Genomic DNA, 17,803 nt, shown 5'->3' with positions numbered 1-17,803 from the left:
ACTTGTACTTGATCAAATATATCTAGACGACTTATATATGGGAATCATATACACTTATAGTAATAACTGAACCAAACAGGGCAGAAGACAGAAAAAGTGGATGAAATGTAAGGAACACGGGCGATGGGGGATATAGTAGATTATAGATTTTCAATTCACACATTCAACTTCTTTATTAACTAGCCACGTAAGAACCCTTTCTTAGTTTTCGTTGGTTGTTGTTGTTGTTGTTGTTGTTGAATCTGTTGCTGAATTTGATGCTGCTGTGAAGAATGGTCAACAAAGTTAGCACTTGCCTCCAATTCTTTCTTTTTATCTTCTAACATTTTTATTTGTTTTAGCAACTTGTCTCTCATTTCTTTATGTTTGCTGAACAAATCAGCTTCAGTTTCTTGTAGCTTTTTCTCCTCCCTGCTAACTTTTTGCTGGAAGATCTCCTTCATTTGTTTTTCCAAGTTTAACAATTTTGCCTCATGCAACCTCTTTTCTTCTTCTTGTTTTAAGACTGGGTCGAATTCTTTGAAAACTGAATCGTCTTGTTTAATACCCATTTTAGATAATTTCTCAAGTCTATAATTTTCATATAATTTCTTATTGGTTATTTCTTTCAGTTCTTCCATAGAATTTCTAATTAGTAATTGTCTCAATTTTACAAAATCACAATGTAACTCATTGTCAACCTCAACAATCCCCCAAGGATAACTTCTACCTCTAACCAGTCTACCATCATTCAATTTGATCAACTGGTTCGAGCCAACAATGGCATACGGGATCTTGGAAATAATTTCATTATTAGTCAATCTAGTTTCTTGATCATCATTTTCATAAATTTTTGGGCTGAAGAATTTGATATTTTGATTTTGAAGATCTTGAACAATCTTTTGTTTGAAATCTTCAACTTCCAAATCGGTTAGAATATCCGATTTGGCAATGATTGGAATCAAATTGACCTTTTCATGGACTTGTTTCATAAAATTAATATCTAAAGGTTTCAAGCAATGTCCAGTTGGTTCGATAAAATACAACAAAGCATGGATTCTATTATCTTTAATAGCTAAAGATGATCTATTGATTTTGGTCTCCATTTCCAAATATGAGTCAAACCTCGAATCGATTTCATCAATAATTGGTTTGACGGAGTTTGTATGATCAATAGAATCTCCAAATCCAGTACAATCAATCACTTGTAAATTCAATTTAACGTTGTTTTCCTCGATTTCAGTATTGAGAGTTTCAATTTTGATTTGGTCCTCAGTATTGTCCAGGTCGATTTGGTAAGCTTTTGAATTATTCAAGTCATATAAATCCCTGTTGAATAGGGTATTAACAAGTGTCGATTTACCAAGACCTTTCTCACCAACAACCATGAGGTTGAAATTGAAGCCCCTTCTGATCGACTTTCTATGCCATTGTTTAGGCAAGTTTGCAAAGCCAACGTATCCATTGAGCTTCCTACGGATGATTTTGGAACTGTTGCTTTTGTTGTCCTCAATTACAGAATGCAGTGGAAGATTGTGGACAGAAGATTGGTTGGAATGTGCATCGAGAGAGAGCTCGCCCATGTGCTGTGTCACTGCAACGTCCGTCATTGTCTTGTCTTAGCCGGGTGTGTCTGTATAAATGGACCTGGCGCTGTATTTGTCAGTTCTACTGAAGATCCAATCAAATCAACCATTGAATTCCAACATAAACAAACATCAATTAACTTCACCTCGATTTTCCTAATGGGCAACAACAAGGGATGAAAAGAGTAGAGCGAGAAAAAAAAACAGAGAAAGTTGGTAAAAATTTACAGTCTCTTGTTTTTTCTTTTTTTTTTGTTTTAATTCCACTTTTCTAAAAAAAACAGGCCAAGTTTCGTGTTTTACAAAGATTTTGGCGTTTTCCGGTTTTAATTTGAGAGTAAAAAGCACAGGTGTAGACAAAATCAACTGTAACTACAACAACGACTGTAACTACAATAACGACTTCAACTACAACAACGACTGTAACTGCAACGGGAAGATTACAGAGTGAAGTGAAGACAACGGCAGTAACTGAAGGAAGAATCAAGAGTATAGACGAATCATTACAGAGAAACCATGTCGGTATCATTGGAGACGCTGTTGAGATTAGGAGCAGAAGCCATGGCTCATAAGGAGTATGCGAATGCGGTAGAGTTATATTCGGAGGCGTGTCAGGTGTCCAATTTGGACACGTCGAAGGACGATCCGGACTTGATGTTCTTGTATGCAAAGGCGCTCTTTGCGAATGGAGTTGCTACGAACGACGTGTTTGGCAGTAAGGCGGGGGAAGGTTCTGGAGTTGGAGCTGAAGAAGGGGCTCGGTCTGGAGGAACTGTTGAGGATGGGTGTGGCGGTGAGAATTTGGAGCAAGAAGTAGAGGAAGAATCTAGCGGGTTTCAATTTAACGATAGTGTTGCCATTGAGGAAGAGGATGAGGGAGAAGAAGAGGGGGACGAGGATGAAAAGGAGAATGAGGAATCGAAGAAGTTGAAAGAGGAATCGAAGAAGTTGAAAGAGGAATCGAAGAAGTTGAAAGAGGAATCGAAGAAGTTGAAAGAGGAATCGAACAAGGGAACTAAGGAGACGGTAAAAGAGGAAGCGAGTATGGACTGTCGGGATGCTCCTACGGGTGACGACGAGACAGGAGAAGGTGGTGAAGAAGAGAGTTCTGATGAAGAAGTGGAAGGTTCCAATGATGAAGAAGTGGAAGGTTCCAATGGTCAAGATCAGGGTAAAGAAGTTGCCCAAGGGGGAGAGGAAGAGGTGTCTGATTTTGAGATTGCATGGGATATCCTTGAGCTTACACGGGTGTTGTACGAGAAACGGATGGAGGAGCTCAATGGGAGGGCCGAAGGCGATGAGACCGTAGCTGAAGAGAAGAAGAAGGTCCAAGAGAGACTAGCCGATGTGCATCTACTTATGGGAGACATTGGTCTCGAGACGGAGAACTTTACGCAAGCAGTTGAAGATTTTGGGAATGCGGTGAAGGTGATTATGGAGACGCATGGGCCCAAGGGAGGGATGTACCGGGAGGCACAGTTCAAGCTTTCTCTTGCTTACGAGTTTGTTGGTGATGAGGAATCGATTGAAGGGGCTGTTGATGCCATTGAGAAGGTTTTACAGGCATTAGATAGGGAGAGTTGTGTCGATATTGAGTTACGCAAGGACGTTGAGGAGCGGATGAAGGAGTTACGGGAGATGCAAGCACAGCGCCGGGAGGAGAAGGCCATGCTCAAGCAAGTACTGTTTGGTGTTACCACCAGCGGTCATGGAGGAGGCGATGAGTGTAATGGGAGAGATGGAAAGAGAATAGCAGCCAATGACTTGACTGGACTGGTGAAACGTAAGAGGAAGGAGAAGAAGAACGCGTAAACTTCAGGATTTTCACCATTTCCAGTTTGAGTTTTCAGTTTCTGACTTTGTTGATCTCCTTTTGTTTCTTTATATATATGACAATAAGTATATAGATATATATATATATATATATACGCCTACGATACAAACATCTACAATACAAATGAGTTTCCCCTTAGATCTTGAGCTGCCCTGGGTGGAGAAGTACCGTCCAGTGACGTTGGACGAAGTTGTTGGGAACAAGGAGACGATTAGGGCGTTGAAGAGGATGGCCATTGACGGGAACCTACCGCATCTCATCATCAGCGGGATGCCAGGGATTGGCAAGACGACTGCGGTGCTGTGTCTTGCGAGGGAGCTGTTTGATGGGGATGTGAAGGTGATGAGGGAGGCCGTGCTAGAATTGAATGCTAGTGATGACAGAGGGATTGAAGTTGTTCGAAACATGATCAAGACTTTTGCTCAAAAGAAGGTCAACCTAAGACATAACCGACACAAGATTGTCATATTAGATGAGGCAGATTCAATTACTGCCAGTGCACAACAGGCATTGAGACGAACCATGGAGATCTATTCCAATAGCACCAGGTTTGTCTTCTCGTGTAATCAATCCAGCAAGATCATCGAGCCATTACAATCGAGATGTTCCATTTTACGCTTTAACAAGCTCAACGACGAGGATGTTCTAGCCAATTTGAACCGTATCATTAAGGGGGAGAAAATAGAGACAGTTACAGATGATGGGTTGAGTGCCTTAATCTTCACCAGTGATGGAGACATGCGCCAGGCAGTCAACAATCTACAGAGCGTCTACTATGGGTTCCATATGGTGAACTCGGAGAATGTCTTTAAGATTGTCGATACTCCCAATCCTTTGCTTGTGCGTCGCATGTTACAACAGGCACTCTTGGGGGACATTGACGGCGCTTTAGCAGTACTACAAGGGCTATGGGGGAAAGGGTACTCTGCAGTGGACATTGTCAATGTGTGTTTCCGTGTGAGCAAGACCCTAGATATTGCCAATAATACTAATAGTAGTACTAATAGTAATAACAAGATAGATCATGAGAGTGTATTATCTGTTTTGAGGTTAGTTGGAGAGTGTCAGTTGCGTTTAGTTGAGGGCGTTTCAACGTATTTGCAGCTTGCGGCGTTGATGGCGCGACTTTCAGAGATTTCTAATTAGGAAATGCCTGTATAGAAGTTGTATAGTATACAGAGACATTCAATATACGTATATATATATATATATATATATATCTATGTCAATGGTAGGAACATTTGTTTTAGATTGATCAGATGCATCGAAGACTCTCGATAAAGGACGAGAGTGTCATATGCGGGTCCAGAGGTTTTACCGTGGCGAAGGTGGGCAAACGCGTCGACCGGCGAGGAGGCGGTGGGGGTTGCAGCAGCGTGTTAGAGCGTGTGAGGGCGAAGGAGTTACAGAGGAAGGTCGAGGCAGGGGTCCGTAGGGGTGACGAAGGTCATGAAGGTGATGGCGGCTGTTTGTCTCGACGAGTCGATGAGGTGAAGGGACGAGTGGAGGCGATTCTGCGGGAGGAGCGTGCACGGGGAAGTGTACTAAGTGAGCGGAAGCTGTTGCAGCGGGTGGTGGACAGTTATGACGGCGGTATTGAGGAGGAGTTGGTGAAGAAGGCGGTGGATGCGGTGCGTTGGCGGGGGGCAGACGGGAGACGTTGTGCAGGTATTAAAGATGTTAAAGATACGACGAATATTAAAGATATCAACGGTAGTGAAGATATTAAAGATGGGAAAGATGTTAAAGATACGACGAATATTAAAGATATCAACGGTAGTGAAGATATTAAAGATGGGAAAGATGTTAAAGATATCAACGGTAGTACAGGTAGTATAGGAAGATAGTACAGTTAACATAGTGCAATTAGTACAGTTAACATATTGCAATTAGTACAGAAATTAAAGATAGTACAGTTAACATAGTGCAATTAGTACAGAAATCTTGTACAGATATCAAAGATAGTACGAATATTGAAGATAGTACGAATATTGAAGATAGTACAGTTAACATAGTGCAATTAGTATAGATTTAAAAGATAGTATAATTAGTACAGTTAGTACAGTTAGTACAGTTAGTACAGTTAGTACAGTTAGTACAGTCAGTACAGTACAGTCAGTATAGATAGTAGATATCAAAGATAATACAGATACAGTTTTCAGGACAAAACACAGGAGAAGCCGCTAGAAGGTGCCTCTGTGCGGGGGGTTCCCCCATAGCAGGTTGTTTGCGGAGACGCCGATCTGGCGCCGGTCTGTGTGGGATGCAAGGGGGAGCACCCTCGTTTCCTCTTGGACACGTCGAGTCTCTCCTTCGGGGTGCATTACGAACTGCAACGTCTGGATGGATATACCCTAAAACACGTCGTGCAGAGCGGGCAAGCCGGGCGAGCGAGGGGAGGAGAACAAGCCGAAATCGGCAACGAGAAATACTGTACGGATGGAAAACACACGCAAGAAAGAAAAATTAGAATAAATTTGAAAATCGGAAAAACATTAAATAATTAAAACAAAATAGAACCTTCTAGAAGCCGTGGAGGACAACCTAAAATGGGGCAATCTGATTTAGTTTAGAAAAATCGAGGGGGGGGGGGGGGGGAAGAGAGGGGAAGAGGGGGCAACTTCATCGACTATTTCCCCAATGGGCAATTTTGTGTATCACTAATAGTAAGTTGTACTTTGCCCATATACATGAAAAGATAAAAAGGCAACAGAATCATAGTTTAATAGGTGTCTCTTAAAAGAAAGGGACCCTCCCCCCCAAAAGGAAAAACCCCAAAAAGGAAACCCCTTTAAAATCTGTGACTATTTCTGATGTTGTATTCCCCCTCCCGCGCTATGAACTTTTTTTTTTCTTGAACATTCTCTGGGGGGGGGGCGTTGCAAGGGAAAAAAAAAATGCCGTTTTCTTAATAGAGTCATTTCAGGAATTGACAATTGCAGCGAGTGAGGAAATGGAGCGTATTCGCTGAGCATTTTCCAACTTGTCACCATTTTGCCCCCCAATGGTGGATTCTTTTATATAGTCAAGGCATGTTCTTTTATAACTACTTTCTCTTTCCTGTTTGTTTTGCCACTTTTGTTTGTCGAACATTACTTCATTCAACATTCCATCTCCAATGTTAGCCAACGTCTCCAAGAACATCAAAGCAGTATGTATTTATGTCCCATCAACCGGTCTCGTTGTCCCATCCTAGGGGAACGAACAGGGAGGGATCTTTGTCCTCTTACTTTATTTCATTTTATCTGATGTCTTTCCATATGACATGAAAGACAATAGGATTTAAACAGGGAGGGTGAAGATGCTCCTGTAATTGACGAGTAGAGTTGCCACCATACTATGAAACCTGTCTAACATGGTACTAACATTTTATTTATTTATTTGTTTGTTTGTTTGAATAGACTCCAAAGAAGTTTGTTAGATACAACTCTAACAAGGTGCAAGGTACCGTTATTGGTATCGATTTAGGTACTACCAACTCTGCCGTTGCAGTGATGGAAGGTAAGACCCCAAAGATTATTGAAAATGCGGAAGGTTCAAGAACTACTCCTTCTGTTGTTGCCTTCACCAAGGATGGCGAAAGATTAGTTGGTATTCCAGCAAAGAGACAAGCTGTTGTTAATCCTGAAAACACCCTCTTTGCTACCAAGAGATTGATTGGTAGAAGATTTGAAGATGCTGAAGTTCAACGTGACATTAAGGAGGTTCCTTACAAGATTGTCAAGCATACCAATGGTGATGCTTGGGTTGAAGCTAGAGGTGAAAGATATTCTCCAGCTCAAGTTGGTGGGTTTGTTTTAAATAAAATGAAGGAAACTGCAGAAGCTTATCTTGGTAAGCCAGTTAAAGATGCAGTTGTTACTGTTCCAGCTTATTTCAATGATTCACAAAGACAAGCAACCAAGGATGCAGGTGCAATTGTTGGTTTAAATGTTGCAAGAGTTGTCAATGAACCAACTGCAGCAGCATTAGCCTATGGTTTAGAGAAGGATGATTCTAAAGTTGTTGCTGTTTTCGATTTAGGTGGTGGTACTTTTGATATTTCAATTTTAGATATTGATAATGGTGTTTTCGAAGTTAAATCTACTAATGGTGATACCCATTTAGGTGGTGAAGATTTTGATATTGCATTAGTTAGATATATTGTTGAAGAATTTAAAAAGGAATCCAACATTGATTTGAATGGTGATAGAATGGCAATTCAAAGAATTAGAGAAGCTTCTGAAAAGGCGAAAATTGAATTATCTTCTGCACTTTCAACTGAGATTTCCTTACCATTTATTACTGCAGATGCAACTGGTCCAAAACATATCAACTTAAAGATGACTAGATCTCAATTGGAAAAGTTGGTTGAACCATTAATTAAAAAGACTTTTGAACCTTGTAAGAAGGCATTAAAGGATGCTAACTTGAATGCATCTGAAGTTGGTGAAGTTATTCTGGTTGGTGGTATGTCAAGAATGCCAAAAGTTATTGAAACTGTTAAGGAGATTTTCGGTAAAGAACCTTCCAAAGCTGTCAATCCAGATGAAGCTGTTGCTATTGGTGCAGCAATTCAAGGTGCAGTTTTATCAGGTGAAGTTAAGGATGTTTTATTATTGGATGTTACACCATTATCTTTAGGTATTGAAACTTTAGGTGGTGTTTTCACAAGATTGATTCCAAGAAATACAACTATTCCAACAAAGAAATCCCAAGTTTTCTCAACTGCTGCAGATGGTCAAACATCTGTTGAAATTAGAGTCTTTCAAGGTGAAAGAGAATTAGTTAGAGATAATAAATTGATTGGTAATTTCACACTTGCAGGTATTCCACCAGCTCCAAAGGGTGTTCCACAAATTGAAGTTACCTTTGATATTGATGCAGATGGTATTATCAATGTTTCTGCTAAAGATAAGGCATCTGGTAAGGATTCTTCTATTACTGTTGCAGGTTCTTCTGGTTTGACTGATTCTGAAATCGAGAAGATGGTCAATGATGCAGAAAAATTCAAGGATCAAGATAAGGCAAGAAAGGAAGCCATTGAACAAACCAACAAGGCTGATCAATTATGTAATGATACCGAGAAATCCTTGACTGAATTTGGTGATAAGTTGGATAAGACTGATGCAGAAGTAGTCAAGAAGCTCATTTCCGAATTGAGAGAATTGGTTGTTAAGGTTAATGGTGGTGAAACCGTTGAAGTTGCCGACATTAAGACCAAGTATGATGAATTACAACAATCCTCCTTGAAGTTATTTGAAAAGATGTACAAGAATCAAAGTTCTGAAGACTCTTCAAACACCGACTCAAAGAATTAAGAGATGGCTATTGTGATTTTTCTAAGGAATAACCCCAATCGTCCCCATTAATTGACTATTGGGGAGAAACTCTTGTAAAGAGAAATTTAGATTCCTCCACTTTTTACTTACTTTTACTACCACCATTATTATTATTACGTTGACGAAAACCTTCTCTGGTGTACATAGTTTATGTCTAATATCATGTCTATAATACTCTATTAAATTATGTGAAATATCAACTCTCCATTGACAAATCTCAATTACCTTGTAGATTTCCATAATGGTTCAACCTTCACCTTATTTTCACCTTACTTTTACCTTACTTTTATCTTGCTCTTACTTTACTCTTACCTTGCTCCTACCTTACCTTTACGCTAATGTATGTGGAAACAAAGACCTTCTTGGCTTTGCCTTAGACGTCAACGCCATGGCGAGCACATGAATTTCAGTTTTTTTTTCTCCAATTTGAACTTTGCACACTGGAAAATCTTGCAGAAGGGGGGAAAAGGGATATTTTAGAGACGAATCTGTCAACTTGAGTACATCGACACACGTTCTTTGAGAAAGAGGGGACGAGTTATTTCTTCGAACAAGAGTGTCTAGAACAAACAACGAAAATTGCAGCTGAAGATGAACAATCCGTTTCTACCACCGCCAGAGAAACCACTCAGTGAAATGACGCCCGAGGAGCAGGGCGAAGCAGGGGCACGTCAGATCATGGCATTTGTGTCGTCGTGTCCTGGAAAGGCCCTTCTTGCCGGTGGGTCAGGGTTTGTGTTGGGTGGTGCCTTTGGGTTCTTTATGGCGTCGATGCAGTACGACTCGCCTGCCGGGCTTGGCATGACAGGGTCTGCGGCTGCCATTGCACAGGAACAGTACCTCAAGCTCCCGCTACGGGAGCAGATGAAGATCCAGTTCAGGGACGTGTGGAGCAGGACCAAGTCGAGTGCCCGGAACTTTGGGTACATTGGTCTCATCTTCTCCGGTGTGGAGTGCTGTATTGAGGGCATGAGGGGGAAATCTGATCTCTACAACGGAGCTGCTGCAGGATGCATAACGGGCGGTGGGTTGGCCATCAAGAGTGGGCCGGAGGCCATGTTGATTGGATGTGCTGGGTTTGCAGCCTTCTCCACGGCGATTGACATGTACATGAGAAGTGAGAATGGCGAACCACCAAAGAACGACTACAACGATTAAATGTGCAGCCTCAACGAGTAAATGTGCAGCCTCAACGAGCAGGTGAAGCACTACTACGAGCAGGTAAAGCACTGCTACTACTAGATGGCACGGTGCAATGCTATTAGATCAAACTTGGCTAGACGTGTATATATGTATAAAGTAAAACTCCACCGTCAAGGTGAAGAAGAGCATGTATGCCGCAACAAGACGGATACGGGAGCCCTGCATTGCACATCAGTGTGTAGGCACAGCTCGGCCCTCCCGTTCAAGAGGCGGCACCTCGTTGTACGTGTCCTGTTCGGTTGGATAGGAGCCAATCATGCCCTTGGATGAAGCGTAGTCGAATGACCGAGACTGCGTAGGGTCTGGAGAATAGTACTCATCGAGAATTGGATGCAGCAAGACATTCAACTTGCTGATGGAGATTGTGGAATTGGTGGGGACCGACAACCAGTCGTTACGTTCAAAAGTCAAGGGCTCACTGGCCACCATCACCAAGTTCTGGGACTTGTTCATCCTCTCCATCTTGAACCTCCCTGGTGCAAACTCGACAAAGTTGGACCCCGTGGAGAAGTAGAGAGAGGCAGCCTCGTCAGTTCTGGACGTCACGTACCTAGATACAACAATGTTTTCACCATCTGTAACGGCAAAATTCAATAAGGAAGGGTCATTGCTGACCTCCTTCACCCAGTTCTTGATGTGCTGAATAGTATCAACGACAGACTGTCTCAAGATTTTCAAATCACACAGCTCTCCACTGTCGGGATCAAACCCATTCACCTTGAGACAATGGAGTAGAAGAGCAAAGCAGCATTCACTGTCGGTGGATCCCTTGATCTGTAAAAAGAACTTCTCATCTATAAAGTTGATCAGTCGTAATTTGATCTTGTCAAAATTGGATATTCCGCCATTGTGCATAAACATAATGTTCTCGTATGTAAAGGGATGGCAGTTGGTTTCACTCAAGACACCGTACGTGGACGCACGAACATGCGCAAATATAAGCTTGCTTCGGGTCTTCTCACTGATCCTTTGTAAGTTTAGGTTGTTCCATGCAGGCGTGATGGCCTTATAAAGACACGGTGCTCTGTCTCCTCTCCCTCCATCCAAAGTATAATATCCAACTCCAAACCCGTCTCCATTCACCGGCTGCGCATCAATCCTCAATCGAGAGTCGTACGACTGGTTGATAATCGAGTGCTGCGGCTTTGTGAGCAGATTGGACAACGTCATAGGGTCTTTACCCTTGTAGATTAGAAAACGACACATTCTTGATGGTTTGCTCACTTGGAATATATAAATCACAATCAAAATATTAAACTCTAGTAATTGAGCACTTCAATACAATCCAACAACTCTATAGGTTATTATAAGAAACACCAAATACAGCAGCAACCTCTAATTTGCCTAATCAGACAAGTAACGACTTAGTTTCCATTTGAAAGACAATTGCAACTTCTTCATTTCACCCTTTGCCACAAATGGAATTGATGGAGTTTCATTTATTTTTTCATTTTTTTTTTCTTCCTTCTCTCACTGACTAAATTTATTTTCTCCTCTTATCGACACGAAATTTTGACCATTGTTGTTGTTTTCTGGTTTCCATTCCATTGACGGGTTTTCCATTTCCATTTCTGTTTCGATAATTGTTTTAACTTCCTTTCACCTCCCCATTCTCTCTTTTCCCTTCCCCCCTACCTCTCTAAGAGAAAACAACATGTCCTTTGAACTGCCACATCAGACGCTGCTGCCGTCGATAGGCTCTGTGACGGGGGAAATGGAAATCCCGTTGAGTCCAGAAACCGTAGAGGAGGTGCAAGCGGAAGTGACCAACGAAAACATTGGTGAATCGATTGAGAACATCTTAGAGGCTAGCAACGAGCCGTTGCCCAAGGACGTGGGTGAGATCAACGTGTGTGGGCATCTCCGGTTTGACGAGGAAATGCCCCCCGATGAGGAGACACAGACAAATACCATATTTAACGCCTTGATGTACGATATCGTGGAGTTCCCCAGTAAAGGGGTTGATGGAAGACGAGGAGGAGGAGAAGAAGAAGAAGAAGAAGAAGAAGAAGGACATGTGTTGAAGAAACGGAACCCGCCGAAATCTATTGTGTTTGATACATGTAGCACCAACCTGGACATCTCAAAGTTTCAGACAACTTTGCTCTCCCAGCATCCCGATTTCAGGTTTTCTTGTCACTCGAGGACGTTGATGGTGGCCTTCAATGACGACCCGGCGTCGGTGAACGCCCTGAACTGGACAGTGCAAGAAATGTGCAATGATAACGACATTGTGATCATCTTACACGTGGTGCCCTTGAACACCGTCATCAAGAACGGCGTGGGCAAACACAGGGACTACTGTAACAAGCTCTTGAAGAGGATGAGGAACCTCAATACGAAGAATAGACACATCAAGTTGGTTGTGGAAATCAGAATAGGGGCAGTGGAGTTTACAATTGCACGGGGGTTCCGTGACTTTGATCCCAATTTCCTCATTATGGGCACCAAGGGCTTGAAGAAGACAAAGCTAACGAGTTTCTTGAATGACAATACCTCCCTTACAAAGCATTTTCTGGACAATGGACGCATGCCCGTCATTGTCATCAATCCAGAATATATACCCTCAACAGCGACATATACCAACATCAACGAGAAGACCTTTGTTGATAAGCTGAAGTCATACAGCCCCGACATTGAGCGTCCAGGTTCGTCACAGCGGATCAAGTTGGAAAGGTCCTCCAGCAGTAGCTCCATTGGAGGAGGCTCCCGGACCCCAAGATTCTTGAGACTTACCTCACGTTCATCTTCACGTACAAGCTTGAACTCTCTTGGAATAGCCACGCCGGCATCCTCTACAGACACTTCTCCAGAGAGACCCAGCAATACCAGAACCAGCAACCGATCCAGGGCTCTTTCCCCGTTCAGGTTTTTCCACAGACACTGACTTGCTCCGTACTGCTGCCATCACAACAGCAATTGCAATTCCAACTACAATTCCAACTACATTAACAACTACAACTGCAACTACATTAACAACTACAACTGCAACTACATTAACAACTACAACTGCAACTACAACTACAAGTGCAGTTGCCAATATCATCAGCTAACACATCTTAATAATTTTTTCTTCACTATCTAAGCTGTGACAATTTGGTACTTGTATAACTTTTCTAGACTCAAAGACACCTCATTTAAACTGCCCACTGCCAGCTATTCCTTGGTATCGTAGACAATGGTCACCGGACCATCGTTGACTATGCCAACGTCCATCATCGCACCAAACTGGCCGTCCTTCACTTTAGCCTCCCCGAGACCTTTCCGCAACTCCCCCAGGAAGGAGTTGTACAGATCCATCGCCAGCTGGCCCTTCTGTGCTCTGTGGAAGTCCGGCTTGGTACCCTTCTTGATGTTACCGTACAGCGTGAACTGCGAAACAGACAAAACTTCACCACCAATGTCAGTGACACTCTTCATCCACGGCTTGCCAACCCACTCGGTGTTCGTCCCTGCCTCTTGTGCAGTGTCCTCAAACAACCGGAGCTTCAAGACCTTGTTGGCTAGTTTGGCCACGTCTTCGTCAGTATCCTCCTGCGTAATGCCAACCAACAGACACAACCCTTTCTTGATTTCAGAGACAACGGCATTGTCAACTGTAACGCTGGCCTGTTTCACCCTTTGAATAACGACTCTCATAGTGTGTCCTGCACTGTGGAATAAACCTGACCTGGTCCTCCAAAAGAACTCCCCAAAGGTGTTGAAGATAAAATCAGTCACTCTCGACCGTTCACGGCCTATCTACCACCCGTTTCGATTGTCAATCTCTACAAAGCGAAGACCCGTTGGGGTCAACGTTAAAAATACTTTTTTTTTTTTATACAATTACAAAGATTTACCTATTTTTGCCTTTGTCTTTTTTTTTTTGTATTGTTTATTTTCTTAGCCGAAAGTATGGGTTGAAGAAAAGTTGATAAAGTTGCATATATTGAGATTATGTCTCTACAGTGGAGGTGACGCTTAGAGATTGTTGAAAAGAAGGAGAATGGCCACTGGCATTATCAAGTCATTGTCTTTTTGAAAAAGAAATCAAATACCTTTCCGTTTAGAAGATCATATTCACCGGAAGAAGGCCATGTAAGATCCTCAGGATGATCACCTAGTTCATATCCAGCATCATTGAAAAGATCGGAATAAATTGCAGCATTGCACAATTCTCTTAGATGGCGATCTCTAGCCCAAGCATGAACAAACTTTGCATGTATTGTTGATTCCTGCTGAATCTTATCAACCAAACTACGATATAGGCGCCAACATGGACATTTACCATTACCGTATTTCAAATCATAAAACTCTAGATAGGTACTGATGTTTTCATTTGTGGCATTTGTTGGACGGAATATATGCCATTCAAATGGAATGATCCTAATATCTTTATCAAATGGCCAAAGTTTCCTATCGTGTAAAATAGTATGATAAACTTCCCTAGGATATGTGAATGTTTCCCATGACTCTACTATTGCTGAAGATGCGATTGGATATTGGGCTCTAAATCTATCATCCCATTGCTTAATGAAATATCTCTGTGTTCGATCAACCGGCATCACTTTGACATCTTTGAGACTGATTTTACCATGGAGGTACCTTCTCGCACTAGCATAGTCACACAGGTGTAATATTAAATCAAAATAATTGGTTCCATGATTGTCTTTGATAACTTTTGAAGTCGCAACACCAGTGTAACGACCTTCGCACAGTGTTTCCATCCTGAAAAGTTTCAGATCACGGACTTGGCAAAGCCTCTTGGAATCAGCTGAGGTTACTTCATGAAGATTGGAATAGGTAAAGGTTGCAAAATAATCTAGGTACTTTGGAAAGAGGAGTGATTGGAGAGCAGGTGAAAGTACCAATGGAGGTTGACTGTTGCGAACTTGAAGTGCCCCATCACTACTGGAATCAACAAGAATATTCTTTGATGGAGCATTTGCATCAAAAAGAATAGCGGGACTATTGATTTGAGAAGTAGCATTATTAGTTGACGGAACGACATCAGGTGGTGAAGTATTGACAACAGTTAGATCGGAAGTCCAAATGTGATTGGAACTTTCAACAATTTGTGAGGGAGTATCAGAAAGGATTTGCTTATCAGTTGAGTCAATGGGAGGAAGAAGTAAGGGAATGTCCGAGAGAACTTTGTTTCCTGGTGCAGCAACAATTACATTTGCGTTTCTTCTATCCTTGTGTATAGTATTAACTTGATCTATTTTTATTTGACCTTCAATCAAAAGTGGTGTTTCTTCAACGTTCCAATTTTTTGCCTGATTCAAAGTAGCAATGACTAATTTGCCAAACCTTGTTTTACTGATTCTATGGTATTTGTTATACCTATCTGTTTTCATTCCCTGAAAAACACAAGAAAGAATAACATTGTAGTATCTGGAAAACTCCTTTTTAACATTATCAGGAGCCTCGATAAATTTGCGTTTAGTTATGCTTTCATAAGCACTTTTGACCTCACATGAACATTTTCTGATTATCCTCAACATTTCAATTTTATCAGGAGTTTCAATAGCCATCGCAACAAAGAAAGTTATAGTGCTTGGTAAAGAAGCCGAGCTTAAATTTGAAGCTTGTTCAAAGCCTTCTAATTTATATTTATCCGGAATACGGGATTCAGGTACGGCAACAATATGACGTTGAACCAGCTGTTCTAGATGACCTTCAAACTTCTTGAATAACCATTCCATTTTTCTAATTGTGACACCATCAGCAGGTCTCTCAGATTCGCCGTGTGTAGGACGGTTGTTGGTTATAGGAACAATATCTGTAACCCGTCCTACGATCGAATCACCTTCGAATCTACCAATATTTATTTTAACTTCAGAAGGCGTAACAGAGACCAACTTTTTCATAGTATCTTTTAGAATCTTGGAAGTGAAGACACGCATTCTAGCCGGATCCTTTTGATCACCTTTATACCGAACAAAACACTCCGAATAGATACTTTTAACTACATCTTGCATTGCTTTACCAATAATTTTCTCGAATTCAATGTCAACTTCTTCGTCTTTAATCAATTCAACTTTGCATTTTCTGACTGTATTTACTCTATTTTGGATCTTAAACTTTATGTTAGATTCCGTTTGCAATGACCTGATAACTAAAAGCCAATTCTTATTGTTTAATCTATTACTATAACACTCAGTCAAATATTTTTGCGGAATATGTTCAGCATAAAATTGAAAAGCCTCTTTATAACTGATATTCTTCTTGGGGAATGACCAACCAAACCTATATGCATCATCAATGTGGTTAAACAATTTATCAAAATCGGCACAACATTTTGCACTCACATAAGTGTTCAAGAATTTGTAAAATGAAAAGGGATGTATGGCATCTGACATCAAGGCTTGATGAGTCCATGTAGAAACCGAATATAACCGATTGCTAATAATTACCTTAGATTTATGCTTGTTGATAACTCTGAAATAAGTTCTTTTAGCTAGCATTGACAAATCATCATCAGTACTACCATAAAAATTATATATAGAAATATCAACTTGATTAAATAATTCTTCAAATAAATCTCTATTCATTGTATCTTGATTATCAATCATTTTGATTAACTTCATAACTATTTTGTACTGTTTGCCGCTTTCATAAAAGAAAGATAATTCATCACTGGGATCTTTATTGTAGTAGCCCCTTTCAGAGTGGAATGTTCTAATTGTATTTTTTAAAGCTTCAATTAAAGGTTTGTTGCTTTGAGCTTTTATAATTCTTTTCTTTATCTGGTGTTTCTCATTATCAAATTTAACCTTTTCTTCAAGAATTTTTGAATTGTATCTATGACATTGGCCAGTTAAGATTAAATGAGTAAACTCTTCATAAGTTGTTTTACCATCCATCTCAAACATCATATAATCATCAGAATAGAGATATTCCAATTTCTCAAACTTTGTCAATTGGAAATTAAAATACACTTTATCCATTTTGTCAATTTTATTTAAATCATAATGGGACATATTGATATTATCGACATGCAGCCTCTTTTTGAAACTATTAGTAAGCTTGGTATGTTTACCTCTAGCAAAGGCGTTAATGCAAGAACCATCTTGATAGGACAGCCGGAAATCGAGATACTTGAAATCCGTTTCCTTACATTCCATAGCTTCGATACATTCCGTATAATTTTGCCAAGAAAACCTCCATAAGAATCTTGGGCATTTCAGATAACTGTCAATGTCCTCAAGGGAGGGGACAAAATTGTCTGGAGTAAGATTGAAAACCCGTGCGTTAAGAAAGTTGATTTTCAATGGATTATCAAGTGCATACCTAAGAATGGACCATCTCATAATCATATAAACTTGTCTTTGAAGAATAGTATAAGCCCTAAACCTCAAATCGGAGTCGACAAAACCCTCATAGTTTGCGTTTTTAGCTTCAACAAACTGTGTTGTACCAAAAATACTGTAGGCAGTATTTAAAACATTGGTAATGGGGTTTACAGCTCTGACTGAGTATTTATGGTGATACCGATGAACACCTGGAACAAATGGCCTATTCCATTCGATATTGAATACAATATGCATCTTTAAAAAAAATTTAATCAATACTGCTCTGAGATGGGGGTGAAAGATAAATAGCAGGCCTGTAGTTCAAATCTGCGGTATACGATATTTTACTATTTAATATAACGTTTAAACCGTAAGGGTGGTGGTGAAAGAGCAGAAAAAAAAAGGAAAGGATGTATTGACAAGAATGAAGAGAAGAAACTATCAATACTTTTAAAAAGCAAGCAAAAAAGAGGAGAAATAATGCATCCTTTTCCAACAAAGTTGCCCGTTGGAATCACAGAAATCAACATCCAATATGGTTTTTCTTTGAAGAAAAAGGCAACAATGAAGAAGACATAGTTCCTGATATTAGCAGAATTTCTT

General features: G+C 40.7%; 10 protein-coding genes across 10 annotated transcripts; 6 read left to right on the top strand and 4 right to left on the bottom strand.

The window, feature by feature from the left end:
* Positions 1–179: 179 nt before the first annotated feature.
* On the bottom strand, positions 180–1,589 carry C5L36_0C00700 (uncharacterized protein; the record flags this gene model as incomplete). The annotated part of the gene is made up of 1 exon (XM_029465743.1): positions 180–1,589. The coding sequence occupies one exon, from the start codon at positions 1,587–1,589 to the stop codon at positions 180–182; it is 1,410 nt and encodes a 469-aa protein (XP_029321603.1).
* A 492-nt stretch (positions 1,590–2,081) lies between these two features.
* C5L36_0C00690 (uncharacterized protein) lies at positions 2,082–3,377 on the top strand (the record flags this gene model as incomplete). Its single annotated transcript, XM_029465742.1, has 1 exon — positions 2,082–3,377. The coding sequence occupies one exon, from the start codon at positions 2,082–2,084 to the stop codon at positions 3,375–3,377; it is 1,296 nt and encodes a 431-aa protein (XP_029321602.1).
* Positions 3,378–3,522: 145 nt separating this feature from the next.
* On the top strand, positions 3,523–4,545 carry C5L36_0C00680 (uncharacterized protein; the record flags this gene model as incomplete). Its single annotated transcript, XM_029465741.1, has 1 exon — positions 3,523–4,545. One exon carries the CDS (start codon positions 3,523–3,525, stop codon positions 4,543–4,545), a length of 1,023 nt encoding a protein of 340 aa, XP_029321601.1.
* Positions 4,546–4,658: 113 nt separating this feature from the next.
* On the top strand, positions 4,659–5,246 carry C5L36_0C00670 (uncharacterized protein; the record flags this gene model as incomplete). Its single annotated transcript, XM_029465740.1, has 1 exon — positions 4,659–5,246. One exon carries the CDS (start codon positions 4,659–4,661, stop codon positions 5,244–5,246), a length of 588 nt encoding a protein of 195 aa, XP_029321600.1.
* Positions 5,247–6,517: 1,271 nt separating this feature from the next.
* C5L36_0C00660 (uncharacterized protein) lies at positions 6,518–8,699 on the top strand (the record flags this gene model as incomplete). The annotated part of the gene is made up of 2 exons (XM_029465739.1): positions 6,518–6,550; positions 6,801–8,699. 2 exons carry the CDS (start codon positions 6,518–6,520, stop codon positions 8,697–8,699), a joined length of 1,932 nt encoding a protein of 643 aa, XP_029321599.1.
* A 612-nt stretch (positions 8,700–9,311) lies between these two features.
* Positions 9,312–9,878, top strand: C5L36_0C00650 (uncharacterized protein; the record flags this gene model as incomplete). The annotated part of the gene is made up of 1 exon (XM_029465738.1): positions 9,312–9,878. One exon carries the CDS (start codon positions 9,312–9,314, stop codon positions 9,876–9,878), a length of 567 nt encoding a protein of 188 aa, XP_029321598.1.
* Positions 9,879–10,094: 216 nt separating this feature from the next.
* Positions 10,095–11,129, bottom strand: C5L36_0C00640 (uncharacterized protein; the record flags this gene model as incomplete). The annotated part of the gene is made up of 1 exon (XM_029465737.1): positions 10,095–11,129. One exon carries the CDS (start codon positions 11,127–11,129, stop codon positions 10,095–10,097), a length of 1,035 nt encoding a protein of 344 aa, XP_029321597.1.
* A 448-nt stretch (positions 11,130–11,577) lies between these two features.
* C5L36_0C00630 (uncharacterized protein) lies at positions 11,578–12,810 on the top strand (the record flags this gene model as incomplete). Its single annotated transcript, XM_029465736.1, has 1 exon — positions 11,578–12,810. The coding sequence occupies one exon, from the start codon at positions 11,578–11,580 to the stop codon at positions 12,808–12,810; it is 1,233 nt and encodes a 410-aa protein (XP_029321596.1).
* A 269-nt stretch (positions 12,811–13,079) lies between these two features.
* On the bottom strand, positions 13,080–13,562 carry C5L36_0C00620 (uncharacterized protein; the record flags this gene model as incomplete). Its single annotated transcript, XM_029465735.1, has 1 exon — positions 13,080–13,562. The coding sequence occupies one exon, from the start codon at positions 13,560–13,562 to the stop codon at positions 13,080–13,082; it is 483 nt and encodes a 160-aa protein (XP_029321595.1).
* Positions 13,563–13,924: 362 nt separating this feature from the next.
* C5L36_0C00610 (uncharacterized protein) lies at positions 13,925–17,455 on the bottom strand (the record flags this gene model as incomplete). Its single annotated transcript, XM_029465734.1, has 1 exon — positions 13,925–17,455. One exon carries the CDS (start codon positions 17,453–17,455, stop codon positions 13,925–13,927), a length of 3,531 nt encoding a protein of 1,176 aa, XP_029321594.1.
* Between the last annotated feature and the right edge of the window lie 348 nt (positions 17,456–17,803).

This window comes from Pichia kudriavzevii, chromosome 3 (genome assembly GCF_003054445.1).
Source record: "Pichia kudriavzevii chromosome 3, complete sequence".
In the NCBI taxonomy this organism is placed as follows: domain Eukaryota; kingdom Fungi; phylum Ascomycota; class Pichiomycetes; order Pichiales; family Pichiaceae; genus Pichia; species Pichia kudriavzevii.
Note: the sequence above shows the minus strand (reverse complement) of the source record. Positions and strands in the feature narration are given on the sequence as shown.